The sequence below is a fragment of the Sceloporus occidentalis genome, unplaced genomic scaffold, assembly GCF_023333645.1.
Source record: "Sceloporus occidentalis isolate IW3139 unplaced genomic scaffold, rSceOcc1.0.p SCAF_7, whole genome shotgun sequence".
Classification (NCBI taxonomy): domain Eukaryota; kingdom Metazoa; phylum Chordata; class Lepidosauria; order Squamata; family Phrynosomatidae; genus Sceloporus; species Sceloporus occidentalis.
In genome coordinates this window covers 63733591-63760887 of record NW_028316987.1, presented here as the reverse complement: position 1 = coordinate 63760887, position 27297 = coordinate 63733591, and the positions used below count along the sequence as shown (strand labels likewise).

General features: G+C 42.1%; 1 protein-coding gene across 2 annotated transcripts in view; it reads left to right on the top strand.

Moving 5' to 3' along the window:
• Positions 1-6432: 6432 nt before the first annotated feature.
• LOC149309849 (scinderin-like) overlaps positions 6433-27297 on the top strand; it is a 79656-nt gene continuing 58791 nt past the window's right edge. For both annotated transcript variants that reach the window (XM_089533147.1, XM_089533146.1), the window contains exons 1-3: positions 6433-6695; positions 19568-19722; positions 21539-21700. In XM_089533147.1, coding sequence (XP_089389273.1) covers positions 6494-6695; positions 19568-19722; positions 21539-21700 — 519 coding nt within the window. In that variant the 5' untranslated portion in view covers positions 6433-6493. The remainder of the gene's footprint in view (positions 6696-19567; positions 19723-21538; positions 21701-27297) is intronic.

The window sequence follows — 27297 nt, the reverse complement described above, 5'->3', positions numbered from 1 at the left end:
GCTCTCACTAGCTGCACCACTTCAAATTGGTCGCCAATCATCTGTGCATCATCAGTGATGCAAGCGGCAGCCCAGGAAGCCCCGCCTGGGGACTTATTTTGGATTTTTTTTGGGAGGGAGGGATTTCCTCAGAGGAGGTTTACCTTTCTCTTCCCCTGAGGCTGAGAGAGTGTGACCCTCCCAAGCTCACCTTAAGTTTCCATGGCCAGCGAGGGATTTGGATTGTGGGCTCCCAGAGCACCCTGGACCTGGCAGGACCAGCCCTTGCAGCCTAGAGGTGGGAAAGAACTCCCCCAAGCCACCCAGCTGGGAATTTGGCCACTGGGAGAAGGAGGCAAGGCTGGGGACTGAGAGGGAGGCGAGCCCAGGAACTGAGAGGGAGGTGAGCCCTGGGACCAAGAGGGAGGTGAAGCTGGAGAAGGAGGATGAAGAAGAGGACAATAGTTTTTTTATTTTTTAAAAAAATAAAACTGATCGAACTTGCGGTAGATTTATTTTGCAACTTTTCAAGTAGTTTTAAAATCAATCTATTGAAAATTTGACCAATTTTATTTTAAAAAAACAAAAGTTAGCACTGGGGGTGGGATGGTGGATCTGTCAGTAATGGTGACAGTGGTGAAATGGTGAATCTGTCAGGGGTAAACACCCCTCTGCTATAGTCACTCCCCATCCTCCTTCTCCAGTTTAAGGAACTTCAAAATCGATTCTTTTTAAAAGAACCTCTTTCAAACTGCTTCCTCAAAAAACTGGTTCTTTTGCCTTTGCCTCACTGTATTGCAATTGTAATTGATCACATCAGGAACAGAACCAATTTCAAATGGGAACAAGGGTCATATAATTCGATTGGCGATTCATTTTTTTTCATAGTGGGAATGACCCCCTAGGTTTCTGTTCAGCTTGCCTTTACACCAGCCCCATATTTAATGGATGTAAAAGAACAACAACATATTTGTATAGTCCTGCTAATCTATACTAATACTATGCAGGCTTAATTTGCCACATTTCTGAACCACAAAGGTGCCACATCACAATTTTTGCCACTTTAATGGGAGACAGAGGAGATATGTAACCAGAGCTTTCTTTCCAGGATAAAGAAATCTCCTTTAGATGGCACTGTTAAGGTGTGGGATAGATGAGAGTACAATGTAGTATTTGATTGGTGCAGCAAGAGTTTTTAGAGTTGGCTGTGCTTCAGGAAGCAAAATGTTTTCGGATGACATTGTCTTCTTTGCACAGCAGATCACTTTGGGTTGTGGCAAAATGGTGGTAAGAAGAGAGAAAATTCTCCTGCCTCCAGCCAGCTTGAACATTTGCTTCTCTTCACTAGCTTTGAGACTTAGGGGCTGTGCGGAAAGCCCCCAAATGGCGGCCTCCAGCCGCCCCTTTTAAAGCCAGATTGGGGCTGCAGCAACTACATGCCGCAGTCCCAATCTGTCCTTTGCAGGGTGAAAAAAAGGGCCACAAGAAGTGGCTCCTTTTTGCGCTCTGCAAAGAGCATGATAGCCGTGGTGGTGTGGCTTGGCAGTGCTCCTTTGAGGCTGCATTGTGCTGATGCAGTGTCAGAGGAGTGCTGTGATGCCATGTGCCGTGTGGAGCGGCACATGGCGTCACACCACCTTGGGGGTGGAGTCAGGGTGTGCATCATGCCCCGACTACACTCTCAAGCTGGCCTTTAAGGCCTGTCTGCACAGGGCCTTACTAGTCACAATGGGAAATGTACTCCGTTAAAGTTGGCCCTCCATACTCATGGATTTTTTATTCGCAGATTCAAGCATCCATGGCTTGCAAAGATTCCCAAAATATATATCATATATACCCAACTATAAGTCAACGTCGTATATAAGTCCAAGGCAGGTTTTGGGGCCAAAATTAAGGACGTTGATATGACCTCAGGATAAGTCGAGGGTATCCCTTTTCCTCCCTCTGCAGCATGGCTGTCCCCTGGAAGACCTGAGGAAGGAGGGGAAGCAAACATTTCCCTCTCAAGCCTTTCCTCAGCCCAGTTGTCCCTTTGGAGGAAATCTGGAGGACAACCGGACTGAGGAAGGAGGGGAAGCAAAAGTTTCCCTCCCAAGCTCTTCCTCAGTCTGGCTCACGCTTCAGAGGACATCTGGAGGACAGCAGGGCTGAGGAAGGAGGGGATACAAACATTTCCCTCCTAAGTCCTTCTTCAGCCCAGTTCTCCCTTCAAGAGACAGCTGGGCTGTGGAAGACGCTCAAGGGGCAAGCCTTATTACAGTATTGCCCCATGTATATGTCAACCCAGGTTTTTTGGGTCACTTTTGGGGCATAAATTTCTCGACTTATAGTTGAATACCTATGGTAAGTTCCAAAAAGCAAATGCTGATTTTCCCATTTTATATAAGGGACACCGTTTACTATGCCATTGTATTTAATGGGAATTGAGCATCTGCTGGTGGTCCTGGAACATAACCCCAGCAAATACCACTGTATTGCACATTGTGCAGCAATTCTCAATATTTGTGTATTTGCACAAAAGAATGCAAAATGTTTTGTACTGCATACTTGTCTTCTAAAAAGTAAAGGTATTCCCCTTTGACAAAGTTGTTGAGCTGTGTCTGACTGTAGGGGACAGTGCTCATCTTTGTTACTAAGCCAAAGGGCGAGGGTTGTCAAAGACGACTCTGTGATCATGTGGCCAGCATGACTGCACAGAACGCTGTTCTCTTCCTACTGAAATGGTACCTATTTACCTAATTGCACTTTTACATGCTTTTGAACTGCTAGGTTGGCAGAAGCTGAGACTAGTGACAGAGCTTGGGCCTCAATCTGTTGATCTGTCAGTCTTGCAATCATCAGAGCCAGTGTCTTAACCACTGAGCCACCATGTCCTTATCTATCCATTAATCCATTCAGAGCTGAGGAATGGAGTCTGGCCCTACCATATGGCAGAGTGAAGCTCCTCTCTTGGCGGACTATGGTGTGTATCTTGATATCTGGAGGGGTGCATTTGCTATTCCATCTTGGGCAGAAAATTGTCTTGCACTTGCCCCATGGAGAAGTTTGAACTTGCCTCCACTCCAATATCTCCTTTATCAGTTCTAAGATCTGGTATAGGAAAAGGAATCCCTACCCCATTATTTTAAATCCTTCTTGGCAGCCCACTTCTTATGGGAGCCTCATAATGGGAGTGGTAGCAGGTACGGCAGAATGCTAAATTCCTACCGCATTATTTCAAATCCTTCTTGGCAGCCCAGGTCTTCTGGGAGCCTCATAATGGGAGTGGTAGCAGGGATAGCAGAATGCTAAGAGGCTTTTCAATCATGAAAGATGCACTCTACATCTTTCTTGGCTACCCTACTTGCAGTCATTGATCTAGAAGACACATTCCATCTCATATCAAGTTTATCTATTGATCTATTTATTTTATGCGTACAGAGATGTTTATTAACATAGTGTGTATGAAATGCTCAGGAAGGCATACAACTTTCAGTCACAACCCCATAACATGCATTAAATACACACTATTTATTTATTTCAAAAGAAATATTATTTCTAATTTCTGAAATTATTTCAAATTTCAGAAGAAAATTAGTCTACGCTTTATCGATTACAGCAAAGCCTTTGATTGTGTAGACCATGAAAAATGGTGGCTTGCTCTTAACTAATGGATGTGCCACAATATTTGACTGTCCCAATGTGTAACCTGTACTCGGGACACGAGGCTAATGTCAGGACAGAATATAAGGAAGTGGAATGGTTTCCAATTGGCAAAAGGGTCAGACAAGGCTGCCTTTTATCATTATATCTATTTAACTTGTACACTGAAAATATCACAAGTAAAACAGGATTAGACTATGAGGAAGAAGGCATGAAAACTGGAGGAAGGAACACTAACAATTCAAGATAGTATGCTCATGACACCATAATACTAGCAGAAGATAGCAAAGACTTTGAACTATTACCGGAGAAAGTCAAGGACGAAAGTGCAAAGGCAGGTTTACAGTTGAACATTAGGAAAAATTATGACCACAGATGTTTTACATCACTTTAGTCAATGAAGATGTTGTCTTCATCCTCTTCATTGTCTACGATATATTTCACTCAGTCTCAAAGGTGCTACAAGATCCCTTTGCATACTGATATTTCAGACTAACATGGCTATGTTGATGAAGACTAATATAGTTCAAGAGTTTCCTTTCCTTAGTTCAGTCAGTAATCAGAATGGAGACTGCAGTCAAGAAATCAGAAGAAGGTAGGGAGCTAGACAAGATCCTGAAGTGTAAAGACTTACCACTGAATACTTGAAGGCACACAACAACATCTCAAAGAGTGAGCATGGTATAATGATTTGAGTATTGGACTAGGATGCTGGAGACCAGGATGTGAATCCTTACTTGGCCATGGAAAACTATTGGGTGACCTTGGCCAAGTGACACACTCTCAGCCTCAGAGAAAGGCAAAGGCAAATCTCCTGTGAACAAATCTAGTCAAGAAAGCCCTATGACAGGTTTGCCTGAGATGCCATGAGGTAGAAATTTTTCAAAGGAATACAAGAACAACAAATCTAGTACACTGAAATACAACAAAAATGAAGACTGCAGATCAGATAATATTTTGTGAGCCACCCAGGCAATAATTTGCTTGAAAGGCAGAACTGAAACCTTTAAAGATGGGTCAGTGTTGTTCTCCTGAAGCAGAGATATTTTAATCTGTCCAGTCTAAATGGCATATATCTCTGAGCCGGTACTGCTTTGCTGGTGCATTAATTTATTAACATGTGTGGACAGAGTGTATATGAGAGAGAGCTGTCCAGTTTTAAAATAGGTTGGAAAGTTGAAAAGAGAGTGTGATCAAGGTCACCCACTGGGTTTTCATGGCTAAGCCAGGATTCGAACCCTGATCCCCAGAGTCCTAGTCCAACACTCAAATCACTGCATAGTAAGTTACTTATCAGACTGCCGTGACCATCCTCAGAGGCTGAGAGAGTGTGACTTGCCCAAGGTCACCCAGTGGGTTTTTAGGCTCCAGCAGGGAGTCCAACCAAGAGTGCTTTGCTTCCAGAGAGCCAGGCACACTTTCAATTGATTCCAGATGGATTACAGCAAGGACCTTGCTGACATTGAGAAAACAAGTAAAAACAAACATTGCGGCAACAAGGTTTTTTAAAAGTGAAAATTCCCAGCAAGGCATGGAAGAGCATTTTCTGAGCCGCCTCTTTCCACACACAAAGCTGGGATTGAGAAGCCAAGTTGGCAGAGCCCTGCTGCCTTGAGGTGGTTTCCTGCAGGGAGGCAACTCAAAAGTCTCCCTTGTTCCCTGACACACAGGCAGCCTTTGAGAAAGAAGGGAGCACTTTCCTCTTCCTTCTCCTCCCTCCTCAGTATTACAAGTCCAGTCTTCTTCCTTTCTGCCAGTCACCGTAGTGGTTGGTTGGATGACAACTCTGGAGACCAGGGTTCAAATCCCAGCTCTGCCATAAGAACCCACTGGGTGACCTTGGGCAAGTCACACTCTCTCAGCCTCAGAGGAGGGCAAGGGCAAACCTCATCTGAAGAAACCTGCCCAGGACAAGGTCACCTTAGGATCTCCATAAATTGAAAATGACTTGGAGACACACAAAACCCAGCAACGAACATGAACTAAAACACAGTCATTCAAATCCCAGCTCTGCCATAAGAACCCATTGGGTGACCGCAGGCAAGTCACACTCTCTCAACCCCAGAGGAAGGCAAGGGCAGTCCTCCTCTGAGGAAATCTTGCCAGGAAATTAAAACCCCAAGTCAGGGCTGCCATGAATTGGAAACAATTTGGAGGCACACAAAAACAGCAATGAACATGGATTAAAACCTAATAAAAATACCAGTTCTGCCATAAGAGCCCATTGGGTGACTTTGGGCAAGTCACACTCTCTCAGCCTCAGAAGAAGGCAAAGGCAACTCTTCTGTGAACAAATTTTGCCAAGAAAACCCCATGACAAGTTTGCCTGAGAGATGCCAAACGTGGGAAAGTGAAGACATACAAGAACAATAAACCCAATCCCATGAAATACAACAGGTCACACTTTCTCAGCTTCAGGGAAAACCTCCTGCAAACAAATCTTGCTCAGGAGACACCATGAGAAGTTTGTCTCAGAGTTGCCTGACTTGGAAAACTGAAGACACAGGAGGACAACAAACCCAGTCCCAGGAATACAAGTCACACTCTCTCAGTCTCAGGGGAAGAAGGCAAAGGCAGATTTCCCCTCTGAAGAAACCTTGCCAAGAAAACCCCATGAGGGGGTCGCCTTAGGGACTTGAAGGCACACAACAACACAACAGCACACCCCTGGAGTTTGTGGGCGTCCATAACCAAGCCCCCCCCCCCAAGACCCGCCTTTTTGGGTCCTGAGGCGAAGAAGGCAGCCCATAAAAGAGGGCGGAGGAGGGAGGCAGGCAGGGAGCTGGCCTCCTTCCTCGGCTGGAGAGCCACTTTGCGGAGAGCCGGAGGAGCAGGGCTTTGCCTGAGGAGGACTTTCTTCTCTTCCCCAGCCATGGCTCCGCCAGAACTCTACCACAAAGAGTTCCCCAGCGCGGGACAGAAGCCGGGGCTCCAGATCTGGAGGATCGAGAGCCTGGACTTGGTGCCAGTCCCGGAGCCTTTGCATGGCAACTTCTACGTGGGCGATGCCTACCTGGTGCTCCACACCGTCAAGAGGAACAACGCCACCTTCTACAACCTCCACTACTGGCTGGGTAGGTAGTATTGGGAACACTTGCCCATAGAGAAGCATTGGGGAATCCTTGCCCATTAGGAACCATTGGGGAATACAGTACTTGCCCATAGGGAATCATTGGGGAATGGGCAAGTATTCTCCAGTGATTCTCTATGGGCAAGTATGGTTTCCTTATGGGCAAGTACTATTTCCCTATGGGCAAGTACTGCCCTGTGCTTTAGTACGTGCTGTAATCCCCATGTTTCTCTATCAGCAAGTAATCTCCATGTTTTCCTAAAGGGCAAGTATTCTCTAATGATTCTCAATGGGCAAGTACTGTCCTTTGTTTTAGTTATTGTACTTTGTTGGACTGTATGTAAGTGCCTTCCAGTTGCCTGTCAACTTATTGGCTACCAGATCATGTAGAGTTTGCTTAGGTGAGGATGACTTAGGACTTTATCATATGGGAACAATTGGAAGTATAAATGGGGATTATCCCATGAAAATTGTGTATTTGCAATTAAGATTTTCACACGTTGTTGCGATCAAATGGCCATTATCCTGGGAATACCTCATTGAAACTGCACAATTGCGATAAAGGTTTTCACACAATGTCAGACTGAAAATTGATTAAATTGCCATTAACCCGTGAATAATCAGGCAACAAACAACAACAAATCATTTACGGGAAAACCCTGTGAATGCTTTGTTGCTGTTTATTGCCTGGTTTTTCCTGGGATAATGACTGCTGTGTGTGAAAATCTTAATTGCAATTGAATAGTACTTGCACATTTTTCACAGGACAAACCCTGTTTAAACTTCCAATTTTCTTCTGTGTGATTAAGTCCTCAGAGGTGGTTTTGTAGATTCCTTTCTTTGAAATCTAGCCTACTGTACCTGGTATCCCTCGGAAGTTTCCCATTCAAGTACTGACCAAGGGTGACACTGCTTAGCTTCCAAAATCAGCTGGGGTCTGCTGTCTTTAGGGTATTTAGGCCCTTCACTTTATTGAATATAGTCCTCAATCCTCATGGAGATGGGATGATATGCATCACTTTGGAACAGAGGATGGAGTTCACATGAATGAATGTACGTCCACATAAATTAATAAATCAAGCAAGAAAGAAAGCAAAACACCCCAAACCCACTAAATTGGAAACTGAAAAGGGAAAAAAGTTTTCATCTTTTTATGAAAGGCTTTTTCCTTACATCCTCACTTTCTGTGTGAAAAGTGCTCCTTTCATTGAGGCTTTGCTTCTTTACCACTACTTTTTCCACTCACCTTTTTCTTCCTTATAATCTCAGTACCTCTTTCTCCTCCTCACACAGTTCTCCTTCTTTTTAGAATAATTAGTTTTATTTCCTAGTCTGCTCAGTCCTCTCCGGAAGGTGCCTCTCCCTCATCTTCAAAGTGGGATGCAACATAGACTAAAACTCATAAAACCATGTCAACGCATTAAGTTAAAACATAAACATAGGGCACATTAAAATCATCCAGCATAACATTTAAATAGTCTCCCTTCCCTGTTTAATCCACCTGTACTCTTTCCCCATCTTGTGGGCTTCTTTTTCCTCCCCTGAAATTTGCCATCTGCCATGGGCACTGGTTCAGGGATTGTGGGAATTGTAGTCCCAAGGGGTAATTCTTCATAGCTCTGGCGCTGTGGTACTTTCATAGCTGATGGTGGTAGCCATTTCCCAGTCTGCTGAATCTAGTGGAGCTGACCACCAGGTAAGTATGAATAGGACTGCTATAGGTGACAGGTGCTTGTTTTGGCATTCCTGTGTTTTTTCTCCATCTGTGTTTTTGAATAATCTCAACTAAGTGCTGCCCTCAGACCTCCATACAACCCTCCACCAATTGTTGTTGTTGTTTTTTTTTGGGGGGGAAGCTTTTCTTTGAATACTACCACCAGTATCCTGTAATACTGACTAAGGATTATCTGCTTCTCCTTCATTATCACCACAAAGATGTGTGTGTGTGTGTGTGTAAGATTAACACAGATGGAGCAGAAACAACAATGCCAAACAGGGAAGCAGAATGCCTTCAGCAGGAAACCAGAATAGGTTTCTGTCCTATGTGTGCTCACCTGAAGATAAATCCCATTGGACTCAGTGGTACTGAAGTGACATGGAAAGGGACTTTAAGATCAGCCCTGAAAGGACCATAAGACCATAGTTTGGGAAAGTTGTCTTTTTTGTCTCCACCTTTCAGAATTCCCTAGTGCCCATGGTGGCTGGGGGCATCTGAGAGCTGTAGTCTAAAAAGTATGCTTACTGGGATGTATCTATCACTGCCAGAACTGGATGGAGTTGGACTGTACATGATTGGGACTTAGGAAACTTTTTAGATTGCAACACCCATATTACCCTAGCTAGTGACTATGCTGTCTGGAGAGTGGGTGGGTCTGGAAGGTGTACTTCAAATAAGGGCAGGTTGATACCTATGCCAAATGGTGTGTTGTTCTCTGTGAATAACTTTCTCTAAATCTTCTTAGGAAGGAATGACAAATCCATAGAACAGGCTTTGTTGTCCTCTCATTTACAGCTGAGTGAGATGCATACAGCTTTGGAAAACAGCACTTGTTCAAAGTGGGAAGGAGCGGGGAATCTTTCCAGGGATGGAAGAGAAAGATTTCTCAAAAAGAAGTGGAAGGACAGAGTACTTGATCCTAAAAGCTGGCTTTGGTCAATGTTCCTTTTTAAGGTGCAGCCAAATTTATTTTGCTGCACTTGTTTGTTGCACTTTCTGAACTAGCTGTCTAACGGTTTTGGTAGTACAGTATCATCCAGTGGGTGCAATTACATTTGTGCAGTAATTCTCTCCTTTTAGTTCACATCACAGGCTTTAAAAACACAGTAATAACAGCAGGGAGGGATATTTGTGTTTTCATTTAGCTTGGTGGGGACACGCATGGTTTTGGAAATCAGATGGGTTAGTCCCAGAGGTTGCAGATTATATAAGAACTCAATACTTCATTTGTTTTGTAAACAGAAACAATATTGCATGGAGTACAGAAAGGAATATTATGAGATCTCTTTATCTATCTTCCAGCTGCCAAATCTCCAGTCAGATTGCCCCATGAGGTTGTGAGATGTGGGGAGGTGTGGGCCATTGTAATACAATACATCTGAAGACCACCAGGCTGGGCTATGCTGGTCTAGATTGTGCACTCCTTGGGGCAGAGATCTACCCTCATGTACTATGTAAAGAACTAAATGCAGTGATGACGCTGCCTAACTGATAATATAAATGAGTATGCAAAGAGTTCTTGCAGCACTTTTGAGACTAACTGAAAGACAGTAGACTTCATCCTACTTCCTCAGATGCATCTCCAAATGCATGGTACAACTCCTTCCACACAGTCTCAAAGGTGCTGCAAGATCTCTGTACCTACTGATTTTCTAGACTAACATGGCTATGTCTTTGATAATAGAAAAGTAACAAGAGTTTTATTGTGGTGTTGTACCATATTATATGGTATTATATTGAATATATCTGGTACTCTTAGGTGACAAGTTCCAGAACAATAGGTCCAGATTACAAGAAATGCAAAATAAAATGGGAAAAGGGGAGTGGGAGTGGACTTATTTCAACAGCAGCTCATACTGAAATAAACTGGTTTGAGCATTGGACTACGACTAAGAAGACCAGGATTTGAATCCCTGTTCAGCCATGAAAATCCACTGAGTGACCTTGGGCAAATCACACACTCTCAGCTTCGTTAGGCAATGGCAAACATTTGAATGGATCTTGCCAACAAAACCCTGTGATAGGTTCTCTTTAGGGCCACTATAAGTTAGAAGTGACTTGAAGAAATGCAACCACCACAACAATCAACAGAAAGGCATTTTTAAAGTAAGCACTGTGTATCCAAATGGACATCCATTTCTAGATTTTGGCCATTTAGTGGAGCCGGATGCAATTTAATTAATAAACCAGAACACTGATTCAGATTGGAAGTTACTTTATATGCAAACGCTAGGATATAATATATGTAAGTGTATTTGAAAATGTTTTACTGTACTCTCTTTACTGAAAAACAAAACCAAATAGCTTTTACCTTAATCCCAAAGTCCGGATGATACATAGCAGAAAAGCTGCCATTCATGAAAGAGTAAATAGACATCCAGGAACAATTTCTTTAAACGTGCCTTGCTCAAAGGTCACACTGGATTCCTTCATCACACCTCCCGCCTCACCCTGCTTTATCATTTTATGCTGAAATAGACTAACATAGCTATCTCTTTGAAAATACAGTAAATGCAAAAAAAGAAAAAAGAATCTTATGTCATAGTAATGCAGCTCACCTTCCAAAGCAACATATGATTTTGATTTTCTGTTTTCTGTAAATGAGGGAGGCCCATCCCTTTCTAGATCTAGCAGGTACCATTCATCTGTTTTGCTGAGCTGGTTACATAGGAGTGTCAGAAGCTGATTCATAATATCTTGGGGGTTATTCACTGGACTGGTGGTGGCTCTCTAGGTTTCAGGCAGGACTTTTTCTCAGCTTTCCTGGAGATCCTTGGTATTAGTTAGCAGTCTCTCATCCAAGTGCTAGCCATCTCCGATCCTGCTTAGCTTCTGAACTCAGGCAATATCAGGTGTATTCAGAATGGTGTGGTGCACCATCCTTTCTTTCCTTTGGGTATTTCTGACTATTTACAGAGTGCACCAGTAAGCAAACTCAGCCTGCACATATTTAGCTTTACAGTTTTCCTTTGAGGACAGATGTCAGGGCTCCTGTTCAAGCCTGAATACTACTAGCTGTCTCTCACACACACTTTTTGAAGAACAGGATTTTTTTTTTTAAAAAAATAATTAATTTATATTTTATCCCTAGGATTTTTTGGAGGCATACACAGTTTTCCCCCTCCCTTATTTTCCCCCAAACCTTGTGAAGTAGATGTTGTTAGGAGAGAGTGGATGGCTCAGGTTGTTGTTTTTGTGTGCCTTCAAGTCATTTCTGATTTATGGCGACCCTAAGGTGGGCCTATTATGGGGTTTTCTTGGCCAGATTTGTTTAGAGGGGGTTGCTATTGCCATCCCCTGAGGTGGAGAGAGTGTGCTTTACCAAAGGTCAATCAGTGGGTTTTTTTGGCCCAGTGGGGTTAGGAAGAACTTTCTGACAGTAAGAGCTGTTCAATAGTAGAATATGCTGCCTCAGAGATTGGTGGAGTCACCTTCTTTTGATGTTTTTAAACAGAGGGTGGATGGTCATGTTGGGAGTGCTTTGACTATGCCTGCATGGCAGGGGGTTGAGGTGGATGGCCTTGTGGTCTCTTCCAACTCTATGATCCTATGAATGAATGAATGAGTCTTTATTTATATACCGCCGTTCCTTCAATCACGGTGGTATACAGAATAATAAAATACAAGTTACATTAGCAAAAGTCCCCCATATTAAACAGTACAATACATCAATTAAAATGCATCATTCAATCATTAAAACCAGTTAAAAAACAATCAGACAATTCAATCAATACAATACACACAATACACAGGAGAAAAATAGTGATTAGGACATGTGGTGGAAAGCTTGGCGGAAGAGGTAAGTCTTGAGATTTTTCTTAAAAGAATCGAGGGAGGGGGCCGAGCGGAGCTTGTCAGGGAGAGAGTTCCAAGTCCGCGGGGCCGAAACAGAAAAAGCCCTATGCACAGACGCTGTATATTTCACCTTAGGAACTCTCAAAAGTTGTCTCCCACCCGACCTGAGAGTGCGGAGCGGATTATATGGGGAGAGGCGGTCCTCCAAGTACTCTGGGCCCAAGCCATTTAGGGCTTTATAGGTAACAACCAACACCTTGTATTGCGCCCGGAAGCGGATTGGCAGCCAATGCAGATCTTTCAATATAGGTGTTATGTGGCTGGCCCTGGAGCTGCCAGTGACCAGTCTTGCTGCCATATTCTGAACCAACTGTAGCTTCCGAGTTTGGTACAAGGGTTGCCCCATGTAGAGCGCATTACAGAAATCAAGTCGAGAGGTTACCAGTGCATGTACCACTGTTTCAAGGTCCCCCCTTCCAGAGTTATAGTCCAACAATGGTGTAGACAACTATACCACATGGGGCCACTGGCTCAAGTTTAAGATATTGAACAAGAGCAAAGAGACTGAGGTTCCAGTTCCAACTCCACTATTAAATTCACTGGCTCAAGTTGCCCAGTGTATTTCATGGCTGAGTTGAGAACTGAAATCTGAATCTTTGTGCTCTTAGTTCAATATCCTAACCACTATGTGGTGAAACTGGCGCAGTACAGACCGTCCCGAAATGGTGGCCTGCACTCGCCCATTTTACCTCTGGCGTCCCTCTGCAGTAAAAAGAACCCGATTGTTCTGGGTTTTTTTTGCGCCTGCCAAGTTATGTCTCGAGTGCCAAGATGCACGTTGCTTACGCCAAGGTGGTGGCCCTCATGTGGATGGGAGGCCGCCATTAGACTGCTGTCCACACGTTTTGGGTTCTGGACCGTGCTGTTGATTTAGGCGCAGTGCTTACATAACAATGGCGGTGCCCATGTATACAGGGCGACACCATTATTACACCCTCATCACGTGCTAAGGTTGCGGGGCATGTGGGCGCTCCACCTCGAGGCAACCCTACCACGTGATGAGGGCAACACTGAGGGCCCATTTGTACCAGGCCAACAACAACAAAACAGTGGTGCAATTTGATGCCCTGCCATGTCGTCAGGCTGTGTGTATTCAGACTGCCTTAGAAGCAGCTGGAGTGGACAGTGGGGTTTCAACCTGCTTTGGGGAAAAAGCAGGCTCCAGCAGCTTTTCCCTGCCTGTCTGTTCCACCTCTAAGCTACACTGGTGCTTACCAAATTAATCCAAACTATGGCTCGTTCTAGACGGGCCTTTAATACGCCCCCGTCACATGCTAGGGGTTGGCCGAGGACCTAGTGTCCATACTGGCCTCACCCCTAGCACATGATGGGGGCGTAAAAATGGTGGCACCCTATACACATGGGTGCCGCCATTTTTACGTGTTGAACGCTTAGCGTCCCCCTGTGCTTGTGACGTCACGAGCACGACGCAAAAAGAAGCCGCTTTTTACAGCTTCTTTTTCCGCCGCCAGGAAGCCTCCCCATTTGGAGGCTGAGGCTTCCCGGCAGTGGAAATGGAGGTGGTGCCAAAATTACACTGTTTCTGACAGTGCTGCCAGTACATGGTAATACATAAATAAAAAAAAGTTTGATAGGTTTTGTAGGACATTGGACTTCAGCTGATAGCTCAAGATCCCCAAGTGAATCATGCCCTGATTAAAGGCAGTGGGTCAGCCTGGTGACACCATTTGTCTTTTTTTACAAATGTTTGTTTGAGTGGGTGTGGTTCCTGTGGCAAATAGTATGCCAGTTCCACCTCACCTGTGCCTGCTACACAGCTGCATTTTCAGGGTTAAAGTTCATGTTATGTTAATTATCCAGTGTGCAGTTTAAGATTGCATCTATTTTTACACTCAGATAAGCTTGTGTAGCCCCAGTCTGGATTAGAAGCACTTTGTGCACTTGAGGAAGGTTTGAACCCTTTTTAAATATACATTTTTATTAACGATTTCCAATGAATTAAAAAAGAAGAAAATATACAAACAAAATTGATAAAAGACAGAAAAAGAGGAAATAGAAGAAAACAGAAATATGGACTAAATCTGCATTGCAGAAATAATGCATTTTGACACAGCTCTAACTGCCATGTCTCAATGATATGCTAAAATAAGGTTCTTTTTGGCATGCGCAGGCGCTGCCATCAGTGTGCCATTAGCACACTGTGGCACGTCCATGATGCAAGTGTGGCACTGTCACGTGTGGATGCTGCACCATGTTTGCGTCATCATGGCAGGGCCTGTGTGCACGGCTGGCCGCCATGATGGTGCTGCCACCGCACGCTACGGTTCGGGAGTGTGCAGATGCTGTGCGCCCCCGAACCCTAGTGTCGGCCTGACGATGGCACTTCTTGTCCGTCTGTCTCGGGCCATAATTGTCTTTTGCTTATTAATCTTAAATCCAGCCCTTTTCAAAGTATTTTAGTATCTCCAGCAATATATCAGTATTTTCTAAATGATTTCCCCAAAAAATCACTAGGGGGTCATTCAGATGTCATTTTTTTAAACTGGAATGATGCAAATAACCTCACTTACACATTCCAGGTTTGTTATTCAAACTATGGAACTGCAGTCTTTCCACAAACTACATCTCTCCGCATCTCTCCCAGTTTGGTTGCTCACATGTGCGCTCACCCTTTCCTTGTCTCCACATCCACTGACATCCCTCGGCTGGGCAGAGGATCCTCTTTTTGCCACTCGAGGGGGGGTCAGCATCCTTTTTTCTTTCCCCTTTTTTCCTCTCTCTTTCCATATTTTCTCTCTTATTGGTGTCAGTGGCGGCTGTTCTGCTGGAGAAAGGCAGCACTTTCTCAACCACAGGGCTATCAACTATGTGAATGCATTTGAACATATCTGATACATGTTCAAGGCAGTTATTCACACTGCTGATGATGCACATCTTTTAAAAAAACCTGGGGAACTCCCTGAAATCAATTATCCTGGGGAGTGTTTATTGTTTTGACAAAAAAACTTAAGCGGGTGCATTCAGGATGCATCTGAACAACAGAGATTCAAACCAGATTCATTCTGAATTATTTTCACTATGTGAATAACCCCTAAATCATCTGCAAATGCTCTTAATATAAATGCTTCTTTTAACATTTTTAAACCTTTGATTCTCTCCGGTGTGTTATAGCTCAATTAAAGGAAAGGAATACTCAGAGGTGTTTTGCCATTACCTTCCTCTGAAATCTAGTTTACAGCACTGGGCATTTCTTGGCGGTCCTCCATCCAAGTACTAACCAACCCTGACACTGTTTAGCTTCCAAGATCAGATTGGATCTCTTGCCTTCAGAGTATTACCTGAGTGTAAAAATGAAAATGATCCTAAACTGCTAATTAAATAGTTAATGTAGTGTACAGTTTAGTCCTGAGTGGGAGCCTATGTTTGACCATTCCTCAATTTTTAGTTGGCATCCAACAATGGCAATGCTTCTGTTTAATTCACATTTTTAATAGCTTTTTTTATTGCTAGGGGCAGGGTGGAGAATGAGATCCCGCCCTTCTAGATCATCTCCTTCTGCAGGCGTCTCAGTGCCAGGTGTACATGCTAATTAATAATGCACACATTAAATTTGGTATGTTCCTGTTTGAGCATATAGTTCTAGAGGCTACTGGCAAATCTGAATAGATAGCATTTTCACTAATGTGTTTTGCCACTCTCAGTACTGGGCTTAGTTGTAAAACTAGCTCTTATGTTTGCTGTCAGAAGCATAGAAGCTGAATATTCAGAGCTGTGTAAAATCTCTGTTTGTTTTTTGTTTGTACTTCCCCACATAGAAATGAGTGGCAGGAAAAGTGCCTGGGTAAAAATCTCCTGTTTTCTGTTCCTAGATGTGTTTGCACAGAGTTCTTTGCAAGGAAGAATTTTTTTTATTTATTTTCAGTCCTTTATATTATAAAATTGTCATAGCTCTTCTTTTCAACATCTGCTCATAGTACAAATCACTGGCACTGAAGACAACCACTTTGCATGTGGCTGAAAATAATAACTAGTGCTGTGATTAAAGATTATAATGGAACTGTGTATTACTGACACTTTTTAACTGCAGACACAACATGAAGATTGTTTTAAATATGGATGGATAATTCTGGATCTATGCAGGGATGTAGACACCAGAAGGACTTTTATCCTCAGTTGAGTAGGACCTTCCAAGTTGGTAGAGTTCAACCTCAGCTTCTTTTAGGACAAAAAATATATATGCATGGCCATTTCATTTATAAAAATACAGTAGTTTAGATTAACCCCATGTTTTAGAAAACAAGTAATGAATTCATCTTGTGAATGGATAAAGGGCATATTATGGTTCATTGCAGCTTGTCTGCTTTGTTTTCATCATTTCACCCTTGTCTTTGTAGTGCAGCATACTCTTCAAATAGTTTGCTATCCATAACAATATTTTGTCAGTTCAGATATTGTAACAAGAAAAGAAAGACCTACCTTACAGGACTGACAACAAACTGATTCAGGAAATAAATGAAGTGTGTGTGTGTGTGTGTGTGTGTGTGTAAATAGAAAAAGATAGGTTTGCAACAATTCCATGTGAAAATACAGTGATAAATACATGATTCATATAGTTTCCTAATAACACTAAAGGCATAATAGTATACATGTGGATATTAGTGTGGCATAAATCTTTGCATTGGTAGAAGACTGATGTGGTGTCAATCAATCAATCAGTCTTCACAGTCAATAGACTCAGTGAGGCATGCTATAATGTAAGTCCATATAAAATAGAAAGATTACCTATAACTTAAAACCATATAAAATCGAAAGGTTATATAAAAGATACAGGTAGTTTACGTAAAATTAAATTATCAGATTGGGTTACAACACTGGAGATTATTATTGATTATAGAATTATAGATCTAGAGTATATTGCCATTAGTCAGACCTCTTTTTGATAATTTGTTCTCTATAATTCTAACGGCTAGAGACAAAACAATTTGCAACAGACAGGGCAATGTTCACGCATTTGTCTTGCAACATTTTGATATGAAACATTTCAGAATGGCCTGGTTTACAGCTCAATAAGGGAGCAATCAGATGGTTACAGCTCTGGTTATAAAAGACTCATGAGAACAAAATGTGTGATGGTGTTTCAACTATCAAGCTATCAGACTAAACCAGAGTCTGTACAAATCATGGTTTACAAACCCACTTGAAACCATGATTTCTGATTCTGTTTTGCTGGACTTTGCAAACCATGATCTGTCAGTTCAGACATTATTAGGCATGTTGATTATAATGAGTGGCTCCCACTTGCCGTAGGAGTAGCTAAGAAAGCAACAATTGTTTAGTTTGTGATTTCTTTAGTTTGATGCTTTCAGAAAATACCACATTCTTAGGAACTATCTGCAGAAAATTTGTTCTCTAAAAGAGCAAACCGTGCTCAGGGACACAATTTGTCCTGCATGTACATTTTTAGACCATATCCTGTTTTATACCAATGATGATGTTTTCTTAAAAACTGGATTTATACGAATGTATACCATTTTTTAAGAGCAAAAAGAATCTGAGGAAAGTGGGCCCTGGAATGGTTTTTCTCCTGAACAGCAAATGTGTCTCCTCAAATGACAACCCCTGGAATTTGGCCAACCTGTATTTGTTTCCCTGCCTCCAGTATAAGCAAGAGCAATCTCCACAATGCTGATGATATAGAAGAAACTTCCCATGTAATCCTGCATTTCCATGACTTGTGAACCTAATACCCTAATTAGACACCCAGATTTATGGTTTGCCATAATGTTTGAATTGAACCATACACTATGTCTATGGGGCTCAACAGACCATCCCGTAAGGGTGGGCTGGAGCCGCCCGTTTTTACTCCTGATGGAGGCTGCATCAAACAAATGGCACAGCTTTTGTCAGGACTAAAAAGAACCCACTGAAAGTGGGTTCTTTTTAGTCTCCATGCGGCGCCATGAGTGCACCATTGGTGCACTGTCACATGTCGATGATGCAAGCGTTATGCCACGACGTGTGGGTGCTGCTCCGTGCTTGTGTCATCATGGTGGCCCCACATGGATGGGAGACTGCCATGATGGTGCCGCCGCTGCACTAGGGCTCGGGACCATGCGGTTGCTCCACAATCCTGAGCCCTAAAATTGGTCCCAGGCTGTCGCTTTTCGGCAGTCTGTACCGGGCCTATGTTATTTTTGCTCATGCCACAAAGTATTCCACTCATTAATATATTTTAATGTGATTCACAGGGAAAGGGTAACTATAGATGTCTTACCTGCCTGTTTGTTTTCTATATGACTGTTCACACAATTACCTTGATGTTGTTAGTCATGGTGTTTTAGTATGATGGATGGTGCATATGTTCTTGAAGGAGTTTCTTTTCATTGCCATCCAGGACATTTGAGGTATTGTTATTGTTAGAAACTGGCAGTTGGAAGTCTTTGCTGACCCACTGCTGTAAATCACTTAGAGATGTACCAGTAGATCTCACTCTATTTCTGTCATGGAGCCCAACTTTATGTTCAATGTATAAAACTGAACTAGAAGAAATCCGACAGAGAACTGTGCAACCTATGCTAGATTACCTACAATGACTTGGGGTGCATCTGCACTCTCGAAATGATGCAGTTTGACACCACTTTAACTGCCATGGCCCCATCCTACAGAATCCTGGGATTTGTAGTTTTGTGATGCACCAGCATTCTTAGGCAGAGAACTCTAAAGACCTTGTAAAACTACAAATCTCAGGATTTCCTACGATGGAGTTATAACACTTAAATTGATGTCAAATAGTTATTTCTACAGTGTAGATGCACCCTGAGAGTCTCCCAAGAATTGGTTCTAAAGTCCAGCTTCTCTTACAATCAAGAAGTTTCCCCTAACATTCAACCAAGATTCACCATCCTGTAAATACCCCTAAATTAGAGGTAGGAACATGTAGACTGCATGCAACCCATGGGCCCACTGTGAATTGCTCCACTGAGTTGCTAATTTTAAAGGGGTTTGCAGCCAGAATTTAGTGCATAGTGGGTTATAAGGTGTGTGTGGATTGGTCTCTGGCACTATTAAAAGTTGTCCATTCTTGCACTGATCTGAGTTAAACCAGAAGAACATTTTGTCCTCTTTTGTGAGGCAGCCCTTCACATATTTGAACAGTGTTTCTCTCACATTCCCATATCTTCTCCTGTGCTCCTCACCAAATTTCATTTTGCATAATTCATTAGAGGGAAGCTGTGGTGTCAAATTTAACATATTTGTATAGTACATACAATTTGAATTTGAATCTCTCTCTCTCTCTCTCTCTAATTTGCTCCTTTAAATTGAATTGTTCCATTTTATTTTAGGAAAAGAGTGCTCTCAGGATGAAAGTACTGCTGCAGCAATCTTTACAGTTCAGATGGATGATTATCTTGGAGGAAAACCTGTGCAACATCGGGAAATCCAAGGATATGAATCAACACAATTTGTTGGATATTTCAAAGATGGCATGAAATATAAGGTATTCAGTAGTGTGATTATGCAGTGTGATTATATGATTCTAGATAAACTGGTGACATTAAAAACTGCTAAAAAGGTGAAAGTAAGAGAGAACTCAAATTTAACATTAAAACTGAAGAAGTGGGATTTCAGTTCTCATACATTTGGTGGCCTTGCAGTTTATGTAACAGATTTACATACTCTTGTACCCCTTCACTTCATGCAGAGACACAGATTCAATGTGAGGGTTCGGACAATCTTATTGTGGTGTAATAATGTGCAATATGAAGAGCAATTTGGCCACATATCAGCTCTTGTGAATTGCAAATAATTCAGAAAAAGTTCCATCTAAATTAGTTTTCTATCTTGTCTAAAGTGGGAAACACACTTCCTGGATGTTTTTTTTTGTAAAGTCCCAGGTTCAGCACTTGGCATCTCCAGGTAGAGCTAGGAAACAGTCCTGCTGGAAACTTGGCCAGGTTAGATGGCCCAGTGGTTTTATGAGTATAAGTCTGCTTTCTCTGTTGCTAGTGTGATTGCCTATTCTTTGTAATACTAACACATAATGTTTAATTACACACTGGAAATGTCACAGTGGCACTCTTGAGTCTGTTACCCCTTACATAAACATACTCTGAACTTGAGGAGGAGGGCTTGCAAATGTCCTTATGCAATCAGCATTGTCCAGAGTTGCCTTTTTAGAGTTTCTTTACAGTTTGATATTAGAGGTGATTTTTTTTTTCTCGATTAAATGGGGTGAGGGTACTACCCAATCACTGTTGCTGCTCTATCAATTTATTAGTGTGTCTTGGACCTTCTTTTGAAATATGCTGTAAAAAAAATCTGTTCTGATATCCCCTGTTGATTCCACATATTCCATCAATATATATAATCCACGTCATTAAATCCTGTTGAATAGGTGGAAATGAGGCTTAGGAGATTATTGCACACGATTTATCCCATCTTTTCCCTGATGGGATACACATGTGTTTAATTGTCAATGATGGATCTTACAGCATTCTCCCTTGGCTGGGCACAGGCAGCCCGTATACAGCCAGTTTGTAACCCGTGCTTGTCCCCAGGCTTTTCAAGGATTGGATTTTCCCATTCTTGAAAAGCTGCAGGATAAGGACAGTTGCATATGGGCTGCATACGGGCTGCATATGCCCGGCCATGGGAGAATGCGGTAAGATCCGTCATTGACAGTTATATGCGTGTCTATCCCATCAGGGAAAAGATTGGATAAATTGTGTGCAATAATTGCCACAGACATGCAGAAATCTGAAATTGCTGTCATTATATTGCATGGCTTTGACACCTTTATTCAAAGTCAGTATGATCCACTGATATTTGACTACAGCTTCCCACAGATATTTCATACAATGCCTATAATCTCTAGCAGTAATAGGCAGGGATTATGGGAGTTGTAGCCACCTTGAATCCCATTTTGGGAGAAAGGTGGAATATAAATTCATTAAATAAATTAAAAAATAAAGAAAGAAAGAAAGAAAGAAAGAAAGAAAGAAAGAAAGTATTGGATTACCTATTCCTGTTATAGATAGTGAAAATTCTTGGCCTACTCTCAGGAGGGAGGAAAGCCCATCATATGTACTACACTGAGAGTACAAAAAAAACAAAAGCCAGTAAGCCACCCACCAAAAATTACAGTCTACCGTTTGTATTCCTTGAAGTTCAAACTATGGTGTTGTTTCTAAAATCTGTGGTTAGCCCAGACATGGTTTGCTGCAGTATCTGAAATTCTATCTGTAACTAAGCTCTAAGATTGTATATGATTGACCAAGGAAACAAGCTAACATTAATTGTTTTACTTCACATAGGCAGGCGGTGTTGCATCAGGTTTTAAGCATGTCATCACAAATGACCTAAGTGCACGGAGACTTCTGCACATCAAAGGCCGGAGAGTGGTTCGAGCCACTGAGGTTCCTCTTAGCTGGGAGAGCTTCAACAAAGGAGACTGCTTCATCGTAGATCTTGGAACGGTAAGTTTGTACAGAGCAAAGTTTTCCAAACAAAGTAACTACTCCAAATACTTACTGAACATCATATGAGTATTACGTCTGAGCTCCTCTTCTATATTACGAATCTTCCTCTGCAATAATAGATAATGTTATGGACCATAAACATTTGTGGTTCTCTGCTGACCACTTCCCTTTAAGCATTTAAGCAAATGATTGAACAAAAAGAAATGCACTGGAAATTCTATTAATTAGAACTCTCACATGTCTAAGATGGTTGCAACAGCAACTAGTTTGAAAAAGAAACCGAGAAACTTTTTTAAAAAAAATGTTGTATATAAGGCAGAAATCATGTGTGAAGAGCAAGTGGATTTTCACAAGATGAGAATCAAAGCTGCTTTTCCCCCTATCTTGTTTACTCTCAACTCTGTGCACTCAGGAGATGTAACCTTTACTAAAACAATGACACAAGTTATGTTTAAGGATGTAGTATTCATTATCAGTTGCTATCATGGAACTCAGGCAGCATGCCAATGATTCAAACTATGAAAAACTAAGAATAAGCAGTCTATTGCCAAAGGCATCACGAGTTGCAGGAGCAAAATTTTGTAACCTGTGGCACCCAAAACAACAGAAAAAGAATGAGCCATAAGTATCTGAGAAGAGTTGGCAAGCCATGCCATTTAGGGGACTTCCACCCTTTGCTATATTATGCAACCAAAACCAAACTGGAAAATTTAGAATGTGACTTCTCCTTTAGGCACAGCAGATTTGATTGGAAAGAATGTAAGGAAATAGAGTTTTAGGTCTAAATCCAGTAGCTACTAAACCCTCTGAATCCATTACTGGATGGTAGATCTCCACTTATACAAATTACATGAAAGAGTCCTGTGGGACTTTCAAGGCTAAGCAATTTTAGTTGGTTTAGCTTTTGTTAATTCCATCTCACTTCATCTGATGCATCTGATAAAGTGAGATGGAGTCCACAAGAGCATATGCCAAATAAAATGTGTTAATCTTCAAAATTCTATGGGGCTCTTTGCTATTTATTGATGCAGTGTGTATCAAATAGTTTGAGTACTTAGCAAAAAGTACTCCATGGCTGCATCTTCACTGTAGAAAAAAATCCAATTTGACACCACTTCAACTGTGATGGCTCAGTATTTAGCCTTCTCTGTCAGAAAATTATAAATAATTGAATACACAAAAACTGCCTCTAGAGCTCTCTCTGCACAAGCCAAAGAAAAGGTCCTTCCTCTGTTCCCACTGTGAGTAGTATTGACAACTCAGGGCCCAATCTCCGGTTTATGATGTGAAGTGTCTTTTACAGATGACATTTGGCCAGTTTAGCATTGAATCTGAGCTATGCCCCCCTTAAAGTGGTGTAAAATAACTCACAATTTGCTTCAGATCTTTCCAGAAGAGCCACAACCCTCCAGAATGGCACTGGGTGTCTGTTTACAATGTTTCTTGCTGTGCCACCTGGCACCATCACTGCCACCACGAGTCACTTGTTCAGTCAGAACAAGGTGCTCAGCCATGTGATTGCCAAGTGGCACAGTGAGACATGCGTGCAAACAGCTGGCCAGTGTCGCAACTGAGTGCCCATGATATTGGAGGTGCGTCAGGCAGCTCCAGGGCCAGAATATTCTGGGTTACTCCTTGAGTATTCTGTCTCATGTGGATCCTGCTAAATGTTACAGATACTGGGAATGAGCACATACTTTAAGCTGAAAGTGTGAATATTAGTATTTTGACTTCTTTCTCTGTCTCTTCATACATATATGTATCTATTCTAGTCTTCAGCTTAATGTGTCATCCCTCCTTTTCCATATCCCAACGAGGACCTGCTATATAACTTATGTCATCCATCCCACAATTAGATGTTTTCCAGATGTGTTGGATCACAAGTCCCATCATTTGTCTGGAGATGGTGGGAGTTGTAGTCCAGTATCTCTTGAAGACAGACAGGCAGCCTATCTTAATTGTTTTGGCTGCTCTTCTGCTGTGGTGCTGCTAACTGTCTTGTCATTCAGTTGTTCCCCACCTTTGATTCCCCCAGATAATTTGGATTTCAGTTATCAGAAGCCCCAGCCAGCATGGCCAAAGATCAAGGATTCTGGGGGTACAAGTCCAAAGCATGTGGAGGCTCAGCAACTGAAATATGTTACCTCTAAGGGGCACATATCCAAGCAGAATAATTATAAGGCCCAAGAGGTGTGAACAACCTCTATCAGGACAATAATAAAATGGGTGAAGGAAGATCTTCTTACAGTGGTCCCTGCTTTTCTCCTTTTTGTGCCTGTGGCAGGCAACAAAGAAATAAAGCTACCACTATCTCCATTTACAGTGTATTTACACTGTCTCTTTTGAATATATTATGTATTATTTTCAGTACTGGTTAAAAACAAAAACATCCACATAAACCCTCTCCCCAACATAATATAGGACTAGATCATACATTAAAAGATTTTGGTTCAAGCCTACACAGAAAAACTTATGATCACAATGGAAAATTTCACTCTGAACAGGATGTTACTCCAGAGTTCTGCATTTTGGAAAACAGAAGCTTATAATGGAAACCTTTTAGCCATGGAAACCTTTTGTGAGAGTAACCTTATCTTCCAAGTGTAGCTGTGATTTTATGCAAAGACTTAGCTGTATCAAGATTTTCTAATTTTATAACTTACAGTTTTGAATTTTCTCCATTTGGAATTTGCAACACACAAAGCAAGAACTGGGAATTAAAATGCTTTATGAAACAGTTACTCTGATGAATTTGGCAAACTTCCCTAGCCAATGCACATGGGTGTTGCTAAATAAGAAAATTTTGCTACAGTTCCTTTACATAACTGTTTGCATGAATCACAAATAATGGCATACAGATGAGCCAAGGAAAATGCAAAACATATTCTTCTATTATCAAAGAGAGTGATTTATGCTTTAGAAAGAATTGGGATTTGCAAGCAAATATTGTAAATAGCATGCTTGTGTCTGGAATTCTAGAGAGCTAGTGTCCTCTTTTCTAGAGCACCCTGTTTCACTGTTTCTCTGGCTGTCTGATGCAGGAGACTGGCAATTTCCCCCCTGAAATGCCAAAGACTATTACCAAATATTTAACTATTGATAGTACAACTGCCCCCCCCCCCAAACTCTCAACAGCTAATAGTTCATGGACTGGAACTCGTTCACTTTCACGTTGAGTAGCACTTAACAGTTCTATCCCACCCACCCATAACAGTCAGTCAGCTGTCATTCTGTTCTAACTGCACTTAGCTTGATCTGTTCTCATTTCCCTGTTTTATTCACTCTGAGAGTTTTTTGTTTTTTAAAAAATCATACTGTTTAACTGTCCTGATTTGGCAGAGACAATCCTGATTTATCCTTTGTTACCTACTTTTTCAAGCTGCCTTAAATATGGTCCAGTTTCTATTCTTCTTACTTTCCCCATTTGTCCTCAGTATATTCCATTGCTGCAAACTGAAATTCAAAGTGCAAAAGTACTTTGCATGCAAATAGCAAAGCAGGGAGGAGAGAAGAGGAGAGTACAGAACCTTGCCCTTTCCTGAAAACCCAGGGCTTGTCTACACTGGCAAAGAAAGCCTATATTGACTTCATGGTTGCCATGAACTGGGCACATGATGTTCTTGATGATTTCCAGAGAAGTAGCTGTGAATTTGCAGGGAATGTGATTCAGAGGACTTTAATGCAATCTATAAAATGCTACCTTTTAGCCCAAACCTTCTAAAAAATCCAAATTTTCCTGTGCATGGCTGGCACTCTGAGGTGGCTGCAGTATGGAGCTGGGGGCTGGAAGAGTTTTTGGTAGGTGGGGCTGATTGAGTTGGAAAGCCTGGTGTGTGCCGCCATGTTTTTCAACCTCAGTATATGGTCAGTCATGTAATCAGTGGTGACGGGCTAGTTTGGGCTATCCATTTCCTCCCCCCCCCCCCCCGAGCGTCTCATTCATTTGTACTATTTTTATTCCTCTCCCCACCAGATCAGCATTGTGTTGTCTTTGTTTTTACTTCAGTGAATGGAGCACACAGATTCCACTTTTACCCCTGGCCCGATCATTTGCTTGCTCATTTGTGCATAGATCTGCAATGCATCTATGCAGGGGGAGGGAGTGTTTAGGAGCCCTGGTGACACAGTGGTTAAATGCCTGTACCGCAGCCACTCACTCACAAACCACAAGGCTGTGAATTCAGTACCAGCCAGAGCTCAATGTCGACTCAGGCTTTCATCCTTCCGAGGTCACTAAAATGAATACCCAACTTGATGGGGCAATTAGCTTACAGTTGTAAACTGCTTAGAGACTGCTTAGAGTGGTATGAAATGGTATAGAAATGAAGCTGTTATTGTTATTGCTGTCTCTACATGAGCAAGCAAGTAAATGATGGAAAATGGAGAGAGAGAATACACTCACTGTATTCACTGAATCAAAAGTAAACATGACACCGTTGATTGAGCATTGGGAGGAGGATTGGAGGGAGAAGAGTAAAAACAGTATAGTCCTTGGGTGGGAGGGAGGAAGAGAGAGGTGGTAGCCCAATCTAAATCCTCACCACTGATCTCACGGCTGAACATTTTCATAAATAAAAGATAAATAAAGTATGGTTTTATTTTTTTCTTTCTCTTGTCATGTGCATATGTGTGTCTGTACATTTAAAATTCCCTCCCTCACACACTTGGGCACCAAAGGCAAAGCATCGAACCAGAGTGCAAGGTGGTTTAGGTTGATGGGTAAACAATAACAGCTGTTGGTTGATAGGTTGATGCATAGTGGAAGGCAAAAAACAGCAGAGCAAAGTGAGTTGGCTGGGGGAAATGTGTGGTTGGGCTGATGTCACCTTGCTGTGTCTTTTAGTGTGAGTCATTGTGGAACAGGAAAATGTGATGTATGTCTGATTTTTTGTGTAGACAGTGTAGATAAGCCCTCAGGCAAAAGCAAACTGCTGCAGCATCTCCTAGCTTGTGTGTTCTTCCTGATTAATAACTTTTGCCATCTTGACCACACTGTGATGTTGCTTGCGCATACATGTTTCAACGCCATCGGGCCCAGCCTCGGTTAAGAAAAAGAGCCCTACCTCCAGTCCATCTGCCTTGGTCCAGGCCTCAGAGGGAGAGAAGAATGCTGGACCTGATCCCCCCCCCCCGCACCATTTCCTTCTCCTTTTGTGTCATGTCATTTTAGATTGTAAGTCTGAGGGCAGGGAACCGTCTATTATCCCCTCTGTTGTAAGCTGCCTGGATTCCCAGTGATTGGGCGGCATATATATAAATCCTATCATCATCATCATCATCATCATCATCATCATCATCATCATCATCTATGAAATGGTGGCAGCTGTGAGATTTCTTTGTGCCTCTGCAAACCTGGAGGTTTTGTTCAAAGGGTCCTGATCTTTCCACCGGCGTGTGATTCTATGCTACATAAACATCTACACCCAGAGAATGAATTTGCTATTGTTATATCAGATTGTTCAATGAAAAGTTTCAAAAATCCAGATTTCTGTTCATTTACTATACTTTCTGGATGTCAGTGTGTGCTTCTTTCCTTTAAAAACAAACAAACAAACAAACAAACAAACAAAAAACAACAACACAGCAGCTCCAAA